We start from the raw sequence: 23399 nt of genomic DNA, 5'->3' as shown, positions 1-23399 counted from the left end.
AGGAAAAGAAACTTGAAAAAAATAAAAGTTTTTTAGAGCCTTTGGCCTTACTTAGTTTGATTATTGTTGGTTAACAAATAGGATGATCCTTTAGCTGAAATCTTGGCATGTCCTTTTAAGCATAGATTCATTCATTCACTCTGTATATGTTAACTTCATTCATTCTGTTAATAGCTGTTTACTGAGTGCCAACTACTGTCAAGGCTTAGAGCTATGTTTGAAGAAGGCCAGAGTTGGGTGGAGGAAAATGACAAAAATGTAGAAGTCCCTAGTGTTATAGAAGATGTGCATTTTGCATTTGCAGAGCATGATAAATAGTTTATGAATAATAAATTTTTGACGTGTATTAACATGATGATGATGTGCTGTACTCAAAACGATCTAAAAATGTGGATTTTAATTATGTATTTTGGTGCTGTAGGAAAACAGAAATGGCACCTCACAACCACACGTAGAAGGTAGGTTTAACTAAGATGGTTCCCAGAAAGATCGAGTTTTGAAGGATATGTTGGTGGAGAGGGTGTGTCTGAGTGTGAAAGGGGCGGGTTGGTCTATATGCATTCTTGGTGGTGGGAATAGCATTGCAAGAGACTGAAGCCCTGAGATAAAGTAATGCATTTAGGAACCCTGCAAAGAGTTGTATATTCAACAAATACAAAATATTTTTGAGCAAGTCAAATTATCCAAAACATAATTTAAATTTCCAAGAAAAGAATTAAACATTTGTTTTTTTGTGCCCTCCCAACACTCCCTAGTCAACCATAAAAACATTTCTGTTTCGCATAATAGCTTCAGATCTCAGAGACATTTGCATTCATATTGGGTGTACCATTTCTATTAATATTCTCTGTATTGGGGCATTTCAACTAGAATACAGCCAATTTTTCAGATAGATTCATGCATACAGAAACTCTTCTATGGGTCACCACTGCATGATACTTGGCTACAAAAACTAAGAAAATAAGAATAGGTAGTACTTGCCTAGTGAGGGAGAGAAACCTATAAAGAAATTCTAGTAGGTGTATAAAACACCTACTAAAAGGAACTGATGCATTGCAGGCACAAAGGGGTGGGTGGTGCTGAGAAGCCCTGTGTTGGGCTTGTGCTGAATCTTGAAGATTTGACCACAATTTTATCAGGTTTGGGGGCAGAAGGTGGAGAGGGCATGGAATTTATGAGAAAGAAAGAAAACCCGAAATTTAATGGGATTCTTTTGCCGGGACTCTTAACATGTATTTCTTGCTGCCTGAATTAGTTTTCTAGAGCAGAAATCTAATCCACCACTTTAAATATTTCAGTAGTTCCCACTCCCTTCAAAGAATGCTGAAATCTAAATAGTTTCTTTTGGGAGGAGAGAAATGGTACACTAGACTTACATGTAACCTCTAGAATTTTGAACCTATTGACCAAGACAGGATTTCTTACTTCTTTGTTTTTGAGCAAGTGGGAAGAGAAACACTGACATCTGAAAGGAAACAGAAATATATGCAGTTTTATTTCTGGCACGGAAGAGTTTTATATTACAGACAGTTTGGCTTGCTAAAGAGTACTATATTTGGTATTTATTATTTGACAAGTAGGTTTATGACCCTGTACTCTGTACACAGACATTGTGCTAAGTAAGACAAAAATAAACTGCCTTCGAGTTTTCCTGTCTAATGGTGAGAGGTATAGATTCTTTGGGGATTGCACAAGATGACCATTTTTACAGAAGCATGACTGGTAACAGTGTTAAGGACTAGGGAAGAAAAATCCTAAGAACTTTTTCTCCTCTCCCAAGTCTTTGCATATCTGTGTGTCCTTTGAAGAAACTCAGCTGTGTAGTTGGGAAATAAGCTGTGATTTGCTCTCATGTGTACCTGAGGTTCTACAGGATTGGCCGGGGGAGGTGGCAGTGCATGATGAAGTAAGGGCAGGGCCAGGTGAGGTGCCTGTGCTTGGTCATGCACATGGTGACCCCAAGCTAGTGCATTTTTACTCAGCTGCCGTATCTCCAGTTCATCCTAAAAGATGTTCTAGAATATCAGTGAGTCTTCATCCTGCATTTTATTAATTTAAAGAAGTTAAAGAAGCAATCTTGCTGCTGTAATTAGTATAGCAAATGGTTTAGCTGTCATCCTAGACACAGTAATTTTTTTTTATGATTTCTTTTAAATCAGTGAACTGTTTTAGTTTCTTAGGTGAAAAATTTCAAGTTAATATTGCAAGTGTTTTCAGTTCAGTGGATCCCTCTGACAATCACTGTGTCAGTTGCCCCTTCCTTTGAAAATTTTGGTGTTCAAGAACCTCTCTAGTCTCAATTCTCTTCCACCTCTCATTTATTCATTCATTTATTCAACAAATATTTATGGAACACTTCAGGTTCTAGGTAAGGCACTAGGGATAAAGAGATAAACAAGATACCTTTACATATACAAGAGTCACCCCCCTTATCATGGTTTCAGTTACCCAAGGTCAGCCTCGGTCAGGAAGTAGACCTTTCTTCCGACTTAGAGTCAGAAGGTTAGTAGTAACCTAACGTTAGGTCATAATGTCTACGTCATTCACCTCAATTCATCTGATCACATGGGCATTTTATCATCTCACATTGTCACAAGAAGGGTGAGTATAGTACAAAGTATTTTGAGAGACCACATTCATGACTCTTTTTGCAGCATGTTGTACATTTGCCCTACTTTATTATTAGTTGTTAATCTCTTATTATACCTAATTTATAAGTTAAATTTTATCATAGGTCTGTATAGGAAAAAACAGCATATATATAGCATCCGTTGCTATTTGCAATTTCAGGCAGTTCCTGGAGGTCTTGGGATGTATCCCTTGTGATAAGGGGGACAACTGTATTTTAGTCACTAACCAGATTGGACCTCACTATCCCAAATATGTCTTTATGATGATTTCACAGCCTAAAAAGCCTCCCTTTGTTTGCTTGGTAAACTTTTCCTGTCCTTCAACATGTAGCTCAAGTGTGCTTCCTAGGGAAAGCATTCTCTCCTCCTAAGACAAAATTATCACTTCATTTCTGCAGCACTTTGTATTCCACTTTCTTAGTAAATAAGAAATAGTCCAAAATAGAAAAATTCTCATTCTCATTTTATAGCTGAAGAAATACTCTCAGAGGGTAGTTTCTCCAGACTCAGACAGTGGATGACAGATCTGGACCGAGTCTGTGTGGTTCTGAAGATTGGGTCCCACATGAGGAGGCAGGACAGAGATAATGCATGGGTACTGGGTTTTCAACCTCTAGAACTGGGTATATGACATTCAGCAACTTTCCCAATTTCTGAGCCCTCATTTGTAAAATGGTAATTTGGCTTCTCTGCTTCAAGTGAGATGTAAATGTGAAAGTGCTCCGAAGTTGGTTTTCCCCGTTTAACACAAAGAACATTATGTCAGTACCGAAGTTTTATGTAGCTGTGACTGTGGCATGGAAACATTTATTTTCTGCGTATAACTTTTTAACTGAGACCAACACATGGGGTTCATTAAACCGTTCTTTCTACTTGAGTATGTGCTTGAAGTTTTCCACAAAAAGAGATTTATGAGAAAAGGCTTTCGGCTTATAAAGTGGCATGTAATTGTAAGTGGTATAATTATCCTAATAATTGTTTCTGTGCTTGTGTTTCTCAGCTTCTAGATGTTTGTTTTCCTGAAGGCAGGAAATGCCTTCCTCCTTATAGTGTCTCCCCAGTTGATGACATGGCAGACTGCGTGAGTAGGGAGACAAGTACAGTTTTTGCTAAGTGACACTTTTGGCCCTGGTCAAAGGACTGGCTTCCAGGCAGGAGCCACCTTAGAAGGGTGCCTTTCTGGTGTTTCAGTAACTAAATCCTGATGGCAGGGGGCCACAGTGGATTTGCTGCAGGTTAAAGTTTCTCTCTGCAATAAAATTGTTAAAACACAGTTTTGAAGTGATGCCAGGGAACATTCTTTATGTGTATTTTATTTTTATTTATTTTTTTTAAAGATTTTATTTATTTGAGAGAGAACACAGCAGCAGGTAGAGGGAGAGGGAGAAGCGGGGGCTCCCTGCTCGGTGAGGAGCCTGACGTGGGCCTTGATCCTGGGACCCCAGGAGCTGAAGACAGGCGCTTAACCGACTGAGTCACCCAGGCACCCCTTTATGTGTATTTTTAAAATTAGTTTTTGAGTAGATAATATGTGCACATCGTACAGAATTTTTATTGTGTCCAGCTCCTCTCCCCAGATGCAGTCAGGGTCCCTAGGCTCTGGGTTGCCTTTCAGAGGCAGTCCAAATTGATGTGACATGCAGATCTTTCATCCACATAGTTTGACATGTTGCGCTTTCCCCTCAGTAGTCTTGCCTACTGTTCATTCTAATGGAGTCGCTGCCTCAATCTGTGTACACATACTATAGTGTATGTAACCCTTTTCCTATTGATGGACGTTTAGATTGTGATGGCAAAAACTTAGAGAAGATAAATTTGACAACAGATATCTTTACAGATAGCTCCTGTATACACATGCAAGTGTATTTGTGCATAAGTTCTTGGACATGGAATTGCTGTGCATTAAATTTCTTGGGAAAAATAAATAAAATTTTTTTGATAGCCATTGCCCTCCATGCAAGACTGTAATACTAAACTCCCCCTGCAGTGGGCAAGAATGCAGATTTGTGCTCATTCTTGCCATTATGGAGGATCAAAACTATTTGACCTTTGCCAGTCATATAGGTACAGATGGTCCCTGACTTATTGTGGTTTGACTTGGAATTTTTTGACTTTATGGTGGTACAAAAGCAGTACACATTTAGTGGAAACCATACTTCAAATTTTGAATTTGGATCCTTTCCAGAGCTAGTGATATGTCCTACAGGACTCTCTCATGATGCTGGGTTGTAGCGGCAGCCCCAGTTCCCAATCTGCGACATGATCACAAAGGTCAACAACCATTCTCTACCCAGATCACCATTTAATTTTTTTACTTTTGGTACTATATTCAGAAAATTACTTGAGCTAGCACTTTCCTGTAGGCATGGTGTTAGAAGATTTTGCCCAACAGTAGACTTACAAGTGTTCCGAGCATTTTAAGGTAGGCTAGGTTAAGCTGTGATGTTCAATATTAAGTGCATTTTCTACTTAGGATATTTTCAACTTAGGATAGGTTTTCAGGATGCAATGCACATAAGTTGAAGATCTTTTTAATGTTTTCATTTGTACCATGACTTTTCATGAGTTTAAAATCTATTTGTTGGGGAATGACCACAGAGGTGTACAGGTTTTCTTTTTGGGGCAATGAAAATGTTAATTGAATTAGATTGTGGTGATGGTCACAGAACCTTTATGAGTATACTAAAAAACGGTGAATTGTATACTTTAAAAGGGTGAGTTTTATGCCATGTGAATTCTTATCTAACTAAAGCTGATACGTAAAAAAAGACTTTATGTCTTTTCTGGAAACTGATTTCATTTCCTTTGTTTTTCTGTTGCTCTTTCTCTTACAGGAAATTGTTTTCTGTATTTGTTATATTAATGTGTTCGCCACCCCCACTTTGGCCATTTGCTTTTTTGCTCTTGATTCCTTGATTTTGCTCTTTTTCAGTCATGTGGAAATTTTTCATTTTTTAATTTTCTCTCTTTTATATATTTAAATCTTTGATTTACTTGGAACATATTTTGCCATTAATTGTGAGAAAGGGATACAGCTTTTTTATTTTCCCTCAGATAAGACCCAATTATCCCCATACTATTTTTAAAAAATTATCCTGTATCCCATTGATTTAAGATTACAGTTTTATCATATACTAAGGTTTTTTTTGTATTTGGGTCTAATTTCTGGACTTCGATTCTACCCCTTTTTTCTGGTTGTCTTCCTTAGCTACTACCACACTGTTTTAATTTCTTTAATTGTAAAGGTTAGTTCAGGTTTTACTTTTAAAAAGTTTTCCTGATCATTTGTGATTATTTTTCCCCTAGTGAACTTCAGAAACAGTATTTTTAAAGTTTAAAGAATTCAATTGATAATTTATGGTTTTTATATTAATTTATAGATAGATTTGTATAAACTGTTTTGCCCCTTTCCTAATTTTTTAAAATTATGTCTGCTCATTCCTTCAGACTAGTGTTAAATAATAGTGATCATAGAAGAAATTCTCAGATTGCCTCCCTCTGATTAATAAGCATACTTTAGATATTATGAGTTTTTTTAAAGATTTTATTTATTTGAGAGAGAGAGAACGTGAGAGGGAGAAGCAGACTTCCTGCTGAGTGGGGAGCCTCATGCTGGGCTTGATCCCGGGACCCCAGGATCATGACCTGAACCAAAGGCAGATGCCACCCAGGCGTCCCTAGGTATTATGTATTAATATTCATAAGTGAAATTAGTCTGGTTCTTTGGTTTATTCCCATGTTTAGCTTTATTTTCTAGAAATAATTTTTTAAACTTCTTTTTTAAGTTTTTAATCTACTGTGGAATAATTTTAGTACCATCAGTGTTCAAGTTTTGGTGGTAGAATTCACCGTGGAATTGAGTGGGGCTCTTACCCTTGCGGGGGGAATAGTTATTAGAGAACTGTTATTCTTCTAATACAGTCAGTCTGTTTTCTGTTTTGGGGCCAGTTTTGGTAACTTATGTTTTTCTTGAAAATTAAATATTTTTTGTAAGTTTTTGGATATTACATATAGACAAGCTGTACTATTCTCGTATTTTTCTCTTACTTTCTCTGTATCTCATTTTTGTTCTTCATATTGACTTTTTTTTGTTCTTCCCCACAGGAACTGGAAATATAGTGGTCATTATGGTGAGCTACCCAAAAGGAAGAGAAATTTTGGATCTGGTGCAGAAAGGCATTGCAGTGAAAATGACCATAGGGGTTGGCACCCGTCATGTACAGGAGTTCATCAGTGGTCAGTCTGTGGTATTTGTGGCCATCGCCTTCATCACCATGATGATTATCTCATTAGCCTGGCTGATATTTTACTATATACAGCGTTTCCTATATACTGGCTCACAGTTTGGAAGTCAGGTAATTATGGGTAATTCTTTTTAAATTTGCTTTTTTAGAAAAGATAGTTCATAAATATTTCTTAAATATTCCCTGCAACTATATTAGAGTTTTGTGGGGTTTTGGGGTTTTGGGTTTCATTTTCACTCGTACTATTTAATTAATATAACTTTTTAAAAATATTTTTTAATTAGACTGTATTAAATTTTCTGTTCTGTGGGAAATATCTTTAAATGGGGTCATTTTTGCATGTTTTGTTCCTCTGAATACCCTCTTTCTCTTTCTCAGATATAAAGGAATAATAAATAGGCCTGAGGTAGAGTAGATGTGGTTCTGTGTTTAAAACAAGGAGAACCCTGGGCCTGAAGATGGGAGGGGCTTCCTGGCTTCTGCTGTGGGGCAACTTTTGAAGCCATTTATCTGCAGAGAGATAGTGTCTCTGTCAAAGCAAAGAAGAGGGCACTTGAAGAGACAGAGGCTTCTACAGATAGGCCTTTGAATTTCACACTTACCTATTGTCTTGAAAAGCCACTCTTTTTGGCTTTGTAGGTAGTCCTTTCTGGTCATCTTGTACATGCTGACTTGGTGAAAACTTCTTTCTTTTTTAGGGACAGATATTAGTAGATGAATCAGTGGGACCCCCTCTTCCCATCCTCAGCTTCCTACTCTATTGCCAATGTTTACACATAGGCATTGGTTTCTTCTTCAGGCATGGAATTGAAAATAAATATTCTTGATCAAACAGCTCTTAAGTTATATGTGGCTGTTTTATACATTAAGATGTAAATGGTAATTTTTGTTTTTTTCATTATAGTCAATTTAACTTTTTTAAAGATTTTTTCTGTAAGCTTAGGTGAATTTTTTAAAATAATGACTTAAAATTTTTAGTGATAATAATATTTTTCCTATTTAAGAGCCATAGGAAAGAAGCTAAGAAAATCATTGGCCAGCTTCCACTTCATACTGTAAAGCATGGAGAAAAGGTAACATTTTCATGGGTTTTTTTGTTTCTTTTAGACTAAAGTATGTATCTGTTTATATGTCTAACTAAAACTTTCCAGTCTATTAAATGCACATTGAACATGTGGAGTTTTGACTAGTTTGAGTTAGTACTAACTTGCATAGAAGAGTTGACAGAAGTACTCAGTTGCACATGTGAAGAGCCACCTAAACCCCTTGGCACCAGAGAAGGTAGCCACTAGTTGTATACAGTTATTTTACTTTAAATGGATAAAATTGACCTTAAAATTCATTCCTGAGTCACACTAGCTACCTTCCAAATGCTCAAAGGGTCCTATTGGCTGGCTGCTGCCATACTGGATAGGACTGACATGTCCCTCACTTAAGAAGGTTCTACCTGTTGGTCAGACCAAGGTGACTCTAAGGAAGGTAAAGAACTTCCAAGTTCCCTTGGACCATAGACCTTTGATACTTTAAATTCATTTCTGTTAAATTTGAGGCTATAGGCTATAAGTCCATTCTCTCTGGTTCCCTTAAATACGGGGGGGGGGGGGGGGGGACTGGGATTTATAGAGAAGGGGAGGGAAGATGTACTTAAAACTACTTTTGGGAAAAACAAAACATTTTGACATGGCCCACCTGGGACATAAAAGGTCAGAATCATACCAGAGTTTTAAAGCATTTTGGGAATGGGACATATCCTAAATCCAGAACCTCAGAATCTTAGAGGATCGATTCTTTAAGAGGAAAACAGTTGCTAATGCAGTAATAGTACTTTTTAAAAATGGTCTGTCTTCTTTGTCTTGAGATGTTGATAAGTGAGTTGACTTGTTAGGTATAGGTTCGTTCTGTTATTTTTATTTTTACTTCTTTTCACCAAATTGTTGAGACTTCATCTATTCCACCCTCCACTCCCCATTCAAAAAAGAGAATAACTGCACTTATTTTATGTATCCCTTCTTTGGACCAACTTTAAAGCAGAAATAATACTCATTAAATTATAGATCTTTGATTTTTTTTTAAAAACTTTGGATTTTGATATTAATCATTTTAATATTTTAAGATACTCTTAAATTATATTCTTCAAGTGTACTTTAAGATGCTCTTTTAAGTATCTTAGATACTTAAAAGTTTAAGATACTCTTTTTAAGATACTCTTAGAATTATATTGTTGGTTTCCATTCTTTCCCTAATGCCTTATATAGAAATAACAGTTGAATTTTTTTTTTTAAGATGTTATTTATTTGACATACAGGGATCACAAGTAGGTGAGAGAGAGAGAGAGAGAGAGAGAGAGAGAGAGAGGAGGCAGGTAGAGAGAGAGAGAGAGAAGGAAGCATGCTCCCCACTGAGCAGAGAGCCTGATGTGAGGCTCTATCCCAGGACCCTGGGATCACGACCTGAGCTGAAGGCAGAGGCTTAACCCACTGAGCCACCCAGGTGCCCCATCAGTTGAATTTTAACAGTTTGTGCAGGATACTGGTTTCTTCCCATACAGATGTAGTGAACAAAAAAGTGAAACAAAACAAAGTTTCTCATGTTACGGCTTGAGATTAGCACTTGAGGTACAAACCACTGAGGGTCATTGGAGAGAGAGTCTCCACTGAATGCCTGTGACAAACTCTGCATGTATGGCACATAGCCAGTCACTTGATGTAAGCATGTAATTTTATGTTCCCCTTAGAATATGTCTTCTGTTCCATAGCAGGAAATCTCAGTCTATAAATATGAATAGAGATTTATATGTATAATATACTGAATTAAGTCTTTGAGAACACAAGTAAATTGATAGTATCCTCTTCATGTTCAGAGCGTTTGCTTTTTTTAGGATTTTTTAAAGATTTATTCATTTGAGGGGCGCCTGAATGGCTCAGTCGTTAAGTGTCTGCCTTAGGCTCAAGTCATGATCCCAGGGTCCTAGGATTGAGCTTCGCACTGGGCTCCCTGCTTGGCCGGGAGCCTGCTTCTTCCTTTCCCACTCCCGCTGCTTGTGTTCCCTCTCTCACTATATCTCTCTCTGTCAAATAAATAAATAAATAAAATCTTTAAAAAAAAAATTATTCATCTGAGGGAGAGTGAGAGCACAAGCAGGGTGAGAGTTAGAGGCAGAGAGAAGCAGACTCCTCACTGAGCAGGGAGCCAGACATGGGGCTCGATCCTAGGACCCCAGGATCATGGCCTGAGCTGAAAGCAGGCGCTTCACCAACTGAGCCTCCCAGGAGTCCCCAGAGTATTTCTTTTTACAGAACATTTTTGAAACTGTGATTCTACTGTTTTTGAAAATTGTCAAAATAATGGTTAAAAAAAGATCCCTAAATGGTCTGTGAGATACATATGTGGATTTTTCTTTTCTTTTCTTTTTTTAAGTTTTATTTAAGTATTCTCTGCACCCCATATGGGGCTCAGACTTATAACCCTGAGAGCAAGAGTCCCATGCTCCTTTGACCAACGCTAGCCAGGTTCCAACACATGGATTTTCTGATTATTTTGATTAAGTCTGTACAGAAAAATGTTGTTTTCTTAAATCTACATCTTGTGCAGTTCTAGAGAGGTGTTTGGTTTCTAGTTTTTCTTTTCTTATAGACTCATTCACTATAATGTATACACTTACAGGGACTTTAAAAATTATTTCATCAATTTTGTATGGCATACGATAAGAGATAATATTTACTTTAGCGGCAACATATAATTTTAAGTGTTACAGAACTCTAATATAGTCCCTGATACTAGTAATCAGTTTTTACTGCTTGCTTGCGAACAAGTAATGTCCATGGCTCAGTGTATTTTTTAAAATAATTACATAAGGACAGGGTAGCTAACATTGGAGCTACATGCAGACATTGATTGGTAGTTCTTGAATCCATCCCAGAATCAAAGAGAGTCTCATTGACCTGTCTTGGGTTAGATGACCCTCTGGCTGTGCCTGCTTTGATGGGATGAGGCCAGGTGGATCAATGTGGGAGTTACCCAGGGAAATGGGGCAGGGCTGACACTACCAAAAGGGTCCATGACCCTGGGTGTTGGGTCACTCGTCGGTTAAGTGGCTGCCTTTGGCTTGGGTCATGATCCTGGGGTCCTGGGATGAAGGCCCGCATCAAGTTCCCTGCTGATTGCTTCTCCCTCTTCTTCTGCTACTCCCCCTGCTTGTCCTCTCTTTCTGTCAAATAAATAAATACAATCTTAAAAAAATAAATAAAATTTAAAAAAAAGGTTGATGACCCATAGCTTCTTAGAAGTGGAGATTTTGCCACAACTTCCCCAGCAAGTTTTATTTCCTTTTACCTTTGTTAATTTGAAGGATGAAAAACAGTAATTTATTTTAATCTGTAATTCTTTTATTGCTAGTGAGGGGAATATTTTCAGATATTTAGCCATTTGTGTTTTCTCATTTGCAAGTTGTAACTATGTTCTTTAGCAAATTCTAGTGAAAGTGCTCCTGTTTTGTTTTTAATGATTCTAGAAACAAGTAGCTTATTGGATATTCTCTTTACAAGTTTTATATTTGAGGGCACCTGGGTGGCTCAGTGGGTTAAGTCTCTGCCTTTGGCTTAGGTCATGATCTCAGGGTCCTGTATCGATCCCCACATCGGGCTCTCTGCTCAGCAGGGAGCCTGCTTCCCCCTCTCTCTCTGCCTGCCCCTCTGCCTACCTGTGATCTCTGTCTGTCAAATAAATAAACAAATCTTTTAAAAAAAATGATGCATTACAAGTTTTATATTTGAAAAATAATTTTTATTACAGTAAAGTAAGTATTTGCATTTCTACAACCCTTAAAACATGAACACTACCCTAGTATCAAAACTGTTCATGTCTGATTAGGTACACAATGATATTTTTTCCTTTTCAGCCAGATTCCTTAAATCTCTGGATAGTGGTAAAAAGTAAATACTGAGTAGAGATTGTGTTTAGCTTCTGGTTGTACCCTGGTATTATTAAATTTGTCATTGTTTTACCCAGGATGCTGTGAGTTTTATCAAGACCATGTAGCAATGATACAGTGAACTCTTTTCTTTTCCTTTTTATAGGGAATTGATGTTGATGCTGAAAACTGTGCAGTGTGTATTGAAAATTTTAAAGTAAAGGATGTTATCAGAATTCTGCCATGCAAGTATGTTTTTTTTTTCTTTCCTGAGATGCTACGAATTACTGGATAGATTTCTTTTTTTTTTTTTTTTTTAAGATTTTATTTATTTAACAGACAGAGATCACAAGCAGGCAGAGAGGCAGGCAGAGAGAGAGGGAGAAGCAGGCTCCCCGCAGAGCAGAGAGTCCGACGCAGGGCTCAATCCCAGGACCCTGAGATCATGACCGGAGCTGAAGGCAGAGGCTTAACCCACTGAGCCACCCAGGCGCCCCCTGGATAGATTTCTGACAAAAGTGTTAATGTTTCTTTTATGATGTGATGCTGTCACATGATCTTGTGAATCAAGCTTTAGGAAGCAAGCTTCAAGCCTTCTAGGCTTCTGGATTATATTACTTTAGAATTGCTTAGCAGACCTCAGGCCCTAAGGCAGACCCATTATATATCTTTGCACAGATTGGCTTTTAATCTTAAGCAAGATTTCATTAGAATCCTGAGCATTCTGTCATACATCTAGCCGTTCAAAACGTACATTATGTGGGAGCAGGGAAACTGAAGCATGACAGGTGAAGGCCCCAGGGGGGAGGGCCAGAAATGGTTAGCAGAAAGTCAAGGAGGATAGTAGTTTGTTGTTGTTTGCACCCTGGCTTTTAGTTCTTCTGGGGTAACTACAAAATAAATATTTCTCACTTTAGGTACACTAGGGGCTTTGCTTTAGCAATGGGAAGTTGTGATTTCCTTTTTTTTTTTAAATAATCAGATACTTTAACTGATAACTGTTTAGGAGAAATGGCTGTAACCAGAAGTGTATCTAAAAATATGTTTTCAGTCAGACTAATTTGAATTATGCTTCCCACCTATTAGAAGGTCAGAAATTAATAATATATAATTACAGTTTCCTTTATGTTTACAAAGTAGTATATATATAAATATAGTAGATTAAATTCTCAGTAATTCTGTAGTGAAAACAAATGAATATCAGAGTAACAAAAGTGTCCAGAATAAAGATAGCTAACTTTTGTCTACAGGCATTTATATGAGGTTGGTGTGGTGGGTAGTTAATGAATTACTGTCAATATATCCTTTGGAAAGTTTTTTTTTTTTTTTTTTAAGATTTTATTTATTTATTTGGCACAGAGAGAGAGAGACAGTGAGAGCAGGAACACAAGCAATGGGAGTAGAAGAGGGAAAGCAGGTTTCCTGCCAAGCAGGGAGCCCAACGTGGGGCTTGATCCCAGGACCCTGGGATGGTGACCTGAGCCAAAGACACACTTAATGACTGAGCCACCCAGGCGCCCCTCCTGTGGAAAGTTATTAAAATAGGAAAGAATTTTCATCTAAGATGGTTTAGGGCAAGTCTTTCTGACTTAAAAATGATGCGTGGAATGCAGCATAAATGAGTGGCCTGTGGCTCACTTCTTTGTTACACCAGATACGTCCTCATGGCTGAGCTGGGTTTTGTCCTACACCCTCACAAGCAGACATGTTGCTTGTGCACATTTCATGGTCTTCTGATCTAGGGTTTTTACTTAATTTTCTTCTGTGCTTTAACAGATTTCCCAGTAAAGCCAACATGTGCATTTTTGTTAACATTATTCAATTGGGTTAGTCAGTTTCAGTTTCAGTTTGAGGATAGAAAGGTCAGAAGACTAACTAGGCTAGACTATGTTACGTAATTAAATAGTGTTTTGTTTTTTTTAAAGATTTTATTTATTTATTTGACAGAGAGAGATCACAAGGAGGCAGAGAGGCAGGCAGGGAGAGAGTGAGGAGGAAGCAGGCTCCCTGCCGAGCAGAGAGCCCGATGCGGGACTCGATCCCAGAACCCTGAGATCATGACCTGAGCCGAAGGCAGCGGCCTAACCCACTGAGCCACCCAGGCACCCCAAATAGTGTTATTTTTAACTGCATTAGCAGATTTAAGTATGAAGAAGAGGTCTTCACACAACAGCATGAATAGCGAACAGTTGCTGGGTGTTTACTGTGTCCTGCACCGTTGTAAGCATGTTACGTATTTGCTGCTGAGAACTGGAGTGGAGGTGCAGAGGTTAAGCAACTAGTTCAGAATTCCAGTGTCACGTCACACAGCTGGTGTGGGAGCCATGGGTCCTATACCCACTCTGCCTGACTCCTTATCTTCATCCTGTGGGAAACAGATTCACTATACAGGAGGCAAAGTTAGCTGACTAAGACAAGTCAGTAAAAAGAAAATACAAAGGCAATTTTTACTTCTTCTTCAATTCTGAAAAGTTATCATTATATAAGAATGTGGAATATACAAAAATATGTTGAGACAGAAAATAAGTGTTTTCTTTTAAGCCTGAGACCCAGAGATAATCTGTTTTGCTGTATTTCCATTTGATTCATTTTGTGAACTTACATAAGATACTCTCAGTTTATTATTATTAGTTAGCTGTTGGTTTATTTATGCCACATTTATTCCTAAGCAGCTTTTAAGTAAGTTACAAAGGCACAGAAAAATACAACCTAGCATGAAGTGAAAATAACCATGCTATTTTCATGGCAAGAAGGGAAAATTTCCCTGTTAAGTTCCAGACTCTGTTTAACTTGGAAAGTAGAATAGGTAATTACATAGAGTAAGTGAATAGAATGTTGATATGAAGTCGTTTAACTTGTACTGAGAAGATGAGTTAGCAGAATGTGTTATTTCCTTTATAAGATACAAACATTTATTTTAAAAAATTAACACATACTTAATCTTTTTAGGCATATTTTTCATAGAATATGCATTGACCCATGGCTTTTGGATCACCGCACGTGTCCAATGTGTAAACTTGATGTCATCAAAGCCCTGGGATATTGGGTTTGTTACATTTTTGTTTATATTCAATCTCTGCCCCAATTCTTCTAAGTGATTCAGTTTCATTACTGACCAGAGGCAAGAGGAGTGGACTGAGTGCTCCTTCGAACATCTTTGTGGTTCCCTGAAGAAATTTTCCTCTTGATTAAAAATGAATATTTAAGAAATCCCAAAAAGTTAATGAACTCTACTGCTTTTGTGATTATAGACTGATAAGTCATGTTTCCCCCGAGTATTTGTAATTGCTTAGTGCAGTATATTGTTATGCTGCCCTGTAGAAGGTATATATACTCTTCAGTTTCATATAAACAAGAATTACAAATCTTTGAAATGAAAGGAGCCTCATACATTTTCTGGCTCAAGATGTATATTTTACATATGAGGAAACTGAAGCCAACACTTCTCGATACCAGGTCTCAAATTTCTGGGTTTGGAAATCATATTGTACTGGGGAAATTGGTCCTGTATGGAATTTGTTCCATTGGTTTGTGGTACTTAGGTGGTCATAGGACCTTCCTCCAAAAATGAAGACATGAGGGCAGAGTGAAAGAGAGTTCTTCATAGTAGCCAGCCAGGTTCTGAGGGCCTTACACACATTATTGCATCATACCCTCATAGCCAGTCTGGGAGGTAAGTACTGCTTCTCTCCCTATATTTACTAATTAGGAACTTGAGCTTAGAAAAGCCGAGTAGCTCACCGAAGGTCACACAGCTAGTACTTGGGAATCTATTTTCAGATACAGGTTTGCTTAATTCAAGGGTACAAGCTTTTAACCAGTAGTCCCACCTAAAAGGGGAAGACATAGAGGTAAAAAAAACTGATTTTTCTAGATTGTTATTTTTTATTCTTTTTAGAATTTTCATATAATCTTTTAACGTCTTAAAAGATTCCTGATTAAATAGAAAATAGTTTTGAACTAATGATCTTATTACTTTAGAAAAAGTAATTTAAATGTCACATACTTTTCTTATTGCTAAACATATTTTTTTAGGTTTTTTTTTAATAATTACAATAGAGTTAGAAACCTCAAGGAGTTTTTTCTGTGGAAAGTGTTTCATGCACCTTATAGCCCCAGTAGCCCTCAAGGAGTCCTCTCATATTCTAGCTTGGTGGGTGTTGGAAAGATAGTTGAGCAACTGCCTTGATTACCACTGTCATTTTCCATGAATCATATTTTTTTGTTCTTTTTTTTTTTTTTTGTAAGATGTATTTATTTTAGAGTACGCACATGCATGCACGAGTGGGGGAGAGGGACAGAGAGAGAGAGAGAGAGAACGTTCAAGCAGACTCCCCACTGAGCACAGAGCCCAACACAGGGCTCAATCTCATGACCCATGAGATCATGACCTAAGCTGAAACCCAAGAGTCTAAAGGGTGCTCAACCAACTGAGCCACCTAGGCTAGGCGTCCCTGTGAATTATATTTCTCAAGTTATGATTTCCAGAATGCCTCCACCATAGGTACAGGAAAGGAGGAAGGTCAGCATTCAAGAACTCTTACTGAAAAAAAAGCTGTCTTGCTTTGATGTCTAGAAAATTTGTCTTTCCTCTAGAATTTCAAACATTTATTTGTAGTTTTTAATAATGATGGCTCTGTTTAGCAGGGGCATAACAGTGAATTTGAGACTTAGTGAACTGAGCCTTTGTCTTGGACCCCCTTCCTGGAATTTGAAGCATTTTAAACAGTACAATACAGGGAGCTCGACAGATGTTTTTTTTGCCAAAGTTTTCCTTTTTCCTCTTCTCCTTTCTCTTTTCTTTCATTAGGTAGATCATTTTAAGATATTTTATGATCTAAAGATCATTTTAAGTTATTTTCTTTATGGTCAGTAGTTTTAAACCTGCTTTTCATTTCTAGAAATTTTTGTAAGGGTATTTCACTAAACCTTAGCACTGAGACTAATCCTCATGAGTTTTGTTTTTGGAGCTACATATACATACATATATTTCACACATTAAAAATGAAGATTTATTTTGCATCAGGTTGGATTGATTTTTTATTAGAATAGTAATTTCAGAAAGCTTGACTATGTCCTAGAAGTGTGATTTCTTTTTTGAAGAACAGAAACCTGTAGTAACTTTAAATCAAACTCTAAGAAATTAACTTGTCTTGCCCTTAATTGTTTTTACAATTTTTGATGAGTGTGCCATTTTCTTTACTCCCTTTGCCCCTCCTGCATTGGATTTTGTAGACAGTGATGACACACTGTCGTATGACAACTAGTTCTTGCTCCCAAGGAAACAGCTGTGGTGAGAGGGCTGCCATCAGTCCTTCATGTGGACTTGAGAGGTGGTCCTTGTGTTAGCAGCTACAACCTTCTTGATGTGCCATTTGTCGTTGTTGTTTTCATTCATTCAGCACATTCATTCAGCATGTATCAAAGGAGTGCTCTCTCAGGTGCTAGATTGGACCTTGACTTGGGGAGACAAAGATGAGTAAGACGCAGCCCTTCTGGTTGTGGACTTTCACTTTCTGGACTGTGAGGGCCAGGGCATACACCCACGCACAACGCTGCAAAGGAGGTATGTTTGAAGTGCCGAGGAGCACAGAGAAAGGAAATTACCCCGCCAGGTAGAGTGGGAAGATAAGAGGGTGGTTTTTTTAAGAGGGGAGTCTGAGCTGGGTGTTAAAGGATTTGCCTGCCAGATCAGTATATTGCAGATGAGGGTGTGACCATGTTTGGCTTTGAGACTGGCAGGTGGTTAGGTTTGGCGGGTATTTTGGTAACTATCTGGGAAAACAGATAAGGGTAGGCTGGGTGGGATTTTGGACATTAAGGCTACTCAGTAGGATTTGTAGTTTGATGTGTCTGGAGTCTGTTCTGAGGGTGTTCAGTTACTTAGCAGTGAGAAGGAGGCAGCGTTACTATGTGGTTCAGGAGGAGGGCTGTTCTAGAACTGGGTGGGGCGGCAGCGGGAGGAGCCATATGGGGTGCCCTCACCCGGAAGCCTGGGGAGGGAGGTGGAACCAGCACCATGTTCTTGGCGTGAGCCTCAGGCTCAATGTGAACAGACAGCCACCCCTCCTCACAAGTGGTTTCCTCTCACAGCATGACTCTGGCTCTGGCATTACTCAGAAAGGTATCTGGATAAACCTCTTGAGACTGGGCTGTCACTTTCCTTACCCTGTTTTTTTATTTAACACAGCAAATGGGGGAGTTGCAGGTACACTGACAGCGGATAGACACTGTCTTGAGCTGATAGAATCCACAACGGATTCTTCTAAAGTGAATCAAACGCAGTCTGAAGCCCTCTGTTGTCAGACACTGTGTTCTTCTGAAACCCTGGTGCCCAGTAAGACAGTAGGGCAGTTTGAGGCAATCATCCAAGATCACAGCCACAGCCAGGCTAATTCACACCCCCTGTTCAGGAAGCAAGGAAAGTGTGTCTGACAACGGTTTAGAGTTTAAAAGGTGGCATTCCTTTCATCAAGGGGAAAAGCAGTTTTTCAAATGAACAGTGTTTAGGTCTTGGAAAGCTGCCTATTGAGAAGTAATTCATTTTCTGATGTTGCTAAATAAAGAAGACATTAGTGTTTTTGCCCTATATTGTGTATAAAAGTAAATACTTTATAGGAATTATGAGTAATGATTATGAAATGATAGACAAGCTTTGACTGTGTTATTCAGACAAGGTATTTTCTTTTGTTCTCTCAAGGGAGAGCTTGAAGATGTGCCTGAGACGTCTGCTCCAGAACCTACCCCTGGCAGTGTTTTGGTGGCAAATTTGAGTATCAGTTTACAAGATGACAGAAGTGAGGGGAGCAGTTTGCCCTCGTCTTCCACTAGTGATTCTGCACCACCGTGTGATGCTAGTTTCAAAGAAGATGCAGGTGAAAACACAGCCTTACTAGGTAAGTGCCTTGCACGTTCTAAAACAAAATGATGTTAGCAGGTGGGGAAAATAATGCAGAAAAGCATAAAGGACAAAAAACCCCATAATCCCACACCTGTGAATACCATTTTAACATTTTGGTAAATACCTTTTCAGATGTTTTCTGTGTTTAAGGATGGGAAGAGTATCATATGTGCTGTTAGGTAACCTGTTTTCCCCTTAACATGTGAAGCTCTTTATGTGGTAGGTGCGTGATTCTGTGTGGTACGTAGTGTCACAGCTCCAGTTCACTAAAATTTCTTTAAACTGCACCCTTTTGGTGGACTTCAGCACTTTGAAATCATGTGTATACCTACCACTTATCCGATTGCTTCTTGTCATTCTGAGAGATAAAATAGAGTGAATTGCCTTTTTTATTATTATTACCGAGAGAGTACCTTTTCATAATTGTTTGTTGTTTTTATTCCCTTAGGAGTAGCCTGTTTCATGTTTACCTTGTTTTGCTCTGGAGAAACTAATTTTTTCATGTCTTTGTCGAATGTATTGTATATTTCTCCCCCAATTTTGGTATCCTTTGGTTGATATATTTTGTAGACAGAAATGTTTCATTTTTCTCTAGTCCAACATATTGTCTCATGATTCTGCCTTTGATAGCATGCTAACTTTGGAAGGCCTTCCTCATCTCAGGATCTAAGTATATTAACCCATATCTTACTAATATTTGTGGTTCTGTATTTTATTACCTTTAAATCTTTAATCCACATGGTTGAAGAGAAGATTTAACCTACTTTTCCCCAAATGCTTAATCAGTTCTCCCAATATTTAGTGAATTGTAAAATAATAATCTAGTGAATAATACATATCAACGTTTTGATATTGCCAAGGCAAATCCCTTCATCTTGAGTTTAAAAAAAAGTCTGTACTAGTCTGCATTTTTTAAAAAAGATTTTATTTCTTTATTTGACAGAGACAGCGAGAGAGGGAATACAAGTGGGAGGCAGTGGGAAAGGGAGAAGCAGGCTTTCTGCTGAGCCTGATGCGCGGCTCAGTCCCAGGACCCTGGGATTGTGATCTGAGCCAAAGGAAGATGCTTAACGACTGAGCTACCCAGGCGCCCGTATTCTACATTTTCTAAAAAAAAAAAAAAAAGTAATCAAATTATTTGCTGAGTGAAAGAAAATCCCATTAGAATTTTTATATTACTTTAGCTGGGAAGAACTAATGCTTCTAATTTTGAATTTTGTCATTACGGGAAGAGGACACATAATTTCCAAATCAGTGACACTCAAACTGAATCACTTTTGTATTTGACATATTTAAGCTGTCAGGCAAAGATAGCTAGAAGTATTAGAACTGGGGTTTTAAACTGGTATCAGAGGGAAAAGACCACATTGTGAAAGAGAAGGGGAGCATTCATTTCATAACCCTGGAAGGTGGCAAGGGCATTCTCCTAATTAGCTCCCTGGCCTCCTGCTGGGCTTGAACCACCTCAGGGATTCCATCAAATTGAGCTCAAGTACATGCCAGTGTGGTTTTTGCCATTGCCTTCAGTCTCCAGAAAAGAAACTAAATTTCCTTTCTCTTGTACTTGACCACCCTTGAGATAATTAAATGCTGCTGAGGACTCTTATCCTGACAAAATGTCTTTCAAAAGCAGTCTCCCATGTTTCCTGTGTTCTTGTTACCTGTCGTGCATTAGTTTATCAGCATCTCTCCTCTCAGCTAAGATGATATCATGTGAAGTAGTGCATAGAAATAAAGGTGGAAAAAGAAGCTAGGCTATAGAACAACAGAATGTTAGATGCCTTCTGAAGAAGCTGGGCCCCCTCATACTTTCATGTGCTCGTGCATGTTGTGTGTGTATGTGAGTACGTATATGTGCCACGCATGTGTGTGTGCATGTGCACTTGGTTTCTATTTTTTTGCCCCCCCCCCACCTTTTAAAAAATATTTCCAAGTATTTGTTAACCAGTAAGTTGACAGGTAATTTTAAATGATAATGTTCTTTCTACTTTATCACCATACCAATATAATTTGAGAAATGTTAAATTGGAGAAATCAGTTCTTTTAAGCAGACATTAGTACTTCCAAAATAAAATATGGCTTCACTTAAAGTTGAGAAAACATTTGCTGGGGTCTTAGGAGCAACCAGAAATAAAACATGGAAATTATTAATAGTAGACTACTTGCCAAAGGGTGTTTCCCTGGCGAGTGCTCCTTCTGTTGTCCAGTTGACCTTCTTGGCTCTGACTGTAGGTGAGTTCAAGTATTCTGAGTTTAAGGAGTATTCTGTTCCTGTAAGAAACCTTTGTGCTTAAATTATTTTGTCTTACTCTTCCTAGTAATAACAGTCTGTCCAGAGTTAAATACCTGTTCCTCTTCCAAGATAGATTAACCTCACTGTGCCTGTGCTTAATCATCTGTAAAATGAGTATAATAATATCCTAGTCCTCATTGGGTCACATACATAATCCAGTAAATGCTCGCTGTTTTCATGGGCAGTGGTGACACCGTCATCATTGTCGTTGTCACAGCTCTCTGGTTTACTTTTGAAAACATACACTAATACCACCAACCAAGACTTGTCATTTCTTTATAGCCCCATGCTGATCAGAGTAATGTTGGTTAGACTAATACTAGAAAACCTCTCATAATATATATGTGAAGAAGATGCTTGTATATTTTTCATGACTTTCTGAAATGAGTTGCCATTTTTACATGTAAGTTTTGTTTAAATTTTTCTGTTGTTTCTTGAGTTATAGCCTCTAAAGGATCTGTTTATGTAATTACAGTTTAGAATATGTGAAGTGACATTGGGTTTTGTTGCTTTGTTGTAGAAGCGGGCAGGAGTGACCTGCAACGTGGAGGACCCATCTCCTCACGCACATCCTGATGACCACATCATGGATAGAGCTTTGGCTTGAATCAAAGGACTTTTTTTTTTTTTTTTTAAACTTCAGCACATAGTTTGTATATTTGAAAATAATGTACATTCTTTTACCTTTCAGATTCTGATTTGATATCCAAAGGGCTATTTTATTCTTAAAGAGACGTTTTGATTAGTTTTAATATATTTATCTACTAAAATGTATCATTTATGATAAACAGTATGTTGCTTTGGACTATTACAGAGACCACTAGGAAGGCACTCTAAAGGTCAGGGTATGTTTCTGAATAGTAGACTAGCTGCTACGGTACTGTAAAAACAGGATTAATTTTGCTTCTCAAGGATGATTTTAGACTGAGCAACTGAATTTAGACCAATGGAAATGCAATTGTATAATTCAGTGATTGATCATGAGTTTTCCCTGGAGGAAAGATTTTTCTAGAACATTAAACCTGTGAATGAGATGAGAGAAATCTATAGCTTTCTTGAACCGCCATGTCATCATCCAGAGACTTCGAAATCTAAGAAGACTTCTTCATGATTTTCTCTTGGAATTATAGGAAAAGCACTAGATGGACTTTAGGCTTTGCAGTTTTCCTTTTTAATTTCTAATTTCTTATGACACCTTAAAGGAGAGGGAAATTTGTCCATTTTTTCCACAAATAAAAAAAGCTAAGATTCTGTCTGCATCACACTTGAGCAATAACTTTTTCATTGCCTTAAATTAAAAAAAAAATTTTTTTTTCATTGCCTTAAGGGAAATCGAGTAGGCAGAATTATTTTTAGTAAATGATGACTGTATTGGTCCCAAGTGCTATTTAATCTTTACAACTAAAAAGGTAATAGATGGAGAATTTTGATTGTCACTACAAAAGAAACAAGCAACCAGTTTTCTTGATTGGTTTAAAGCAGACTTAATGATGACCTTGTGTCATCTATCCTTTTTAAAATCTTGGCTGTTCTTGTAGGTGAAAGGGTCAGGTTAATGTAAAGCTTTTGGAGATTCTGCTCTTTAAGTTTTCTAAAATGATTAAGCACACACATAGTCTTCTCCCTCTTAGAGGTGGAAGTGGAGGAGGGTGAGGGAGAGTTACCTCTTAACTGTTGTCCTTTGTTCCTTCTAAGCTAGTTGCTGTGTATATCTTTATTTTGTGAGTAAAAAATAAATGTTGAGAAAAATATAACTTTTAAAAATCTAAAGAATTTATTCTTAAAGCTGCATCTAATTGTATATAGTTTATTTTTTTAAACTGTTTGTTGCACCTGGATTCTAGCTATAGTGAAACACTTGGTGAGTTTTACTTTTTCTTTTTTTCCATTTTACTGAAGTAAACTCTGGCCAGGTTCAATTTGAGGAGCTGATGAAATAGAAAATTTGTCTTTGAGCTCTCATTTTAACAGCCTCAAAGTAGGTTTCCATAATAGCCATTATCTTTGAAATCTGCCTTCTGTGGTTTTTTGAGAATAGGAAGGTATATCCTTGATTCTGTACCAAGTAGACTTTTTGCTCTTTGTATTTTAAGATACATACTTGGGAAAAATGCTTTAATTAATGATTCTCTATAGTATCCAATAAAGCAGACTTCTAAAAAGAATACTATGACAGATCAAGGTAAATTGTTTTTGATAATTACACAAGTGAGATTTCTTTTTTTTTTAAGATTTTATTTATTTATTTGACAGAGATCACAAGTAGGCAGAGAGGCAGGCAGAGAGTGAGAGAGAGGAGGAAGCAGGCTCCCTGCGGAGCAGAGAGCCCGATGTGGGGCTCTATCCCAGGCAGAGGCTTTAACCCACTGAGCCACCCAGGCGCCCCCAAGTGAGATTTCTTTGTTAGCAGCTATCAGACATA

At 37.8% G+C, this 23399-nt stretch overlaps 1 protein-coding gene across 2 annotated transcripts in view; it reads left to right on the top strand.

The window, feature by feature from the left end:
* The window catches only part of RNF149 (ring finger protein 149), a 28190-nt gene extending 5459 nt beyond the window's left edge, over window positions 1–22731 (top strand). Inside the window, exons 2-7 of one of the 2 annotated variants that reach the window (XM_082747081.1) lie at window positions 6735–6985; window positions 7879–7947; window positions 11950–12032; window positions 14733–14829; window positions 18484–18679; window positions 21498–22731. In XM_082747081.1, the coding sequence (XP_082603207.1) occupies window positions 6735–6985; window positions 7879–7947; window positions 11950–12032; window positions 14733–14829; window positions 18484–18679; window positions 21498–21553 (752 nt within the window). In that variant the 3' untranslated portion in view covers window positions 21554–22731. The remainder of the gene's footprint in view (window positions 1–6734; window positions 6986–7878; window positions 7948–11949; window positions 12033–14732; window positions 14830–18483; window positions 18680–21497) is intronic. The other variant, XM_082747082.1, reaches the window with a different exon arrangement.
* Window positions 22732–23399: the final 668 nt, after the last annotated feature.

This window comes from Mustela nivalis, assembly GCF_964662115.1.
Source record: "Mustela nivalis genome assembly, chromosome: 8".
In the NCBI taxonomy this organism is placed as follows: domain Eukaryota; kingdom Metazoa; phylum Chordata; class Mammalia; order Carnivora; family Mustelidae; genus Mustela; species Mustela nivalis.
This window is presented reverse-complemented; position numbering and strand designations above follow the sequence as displayed.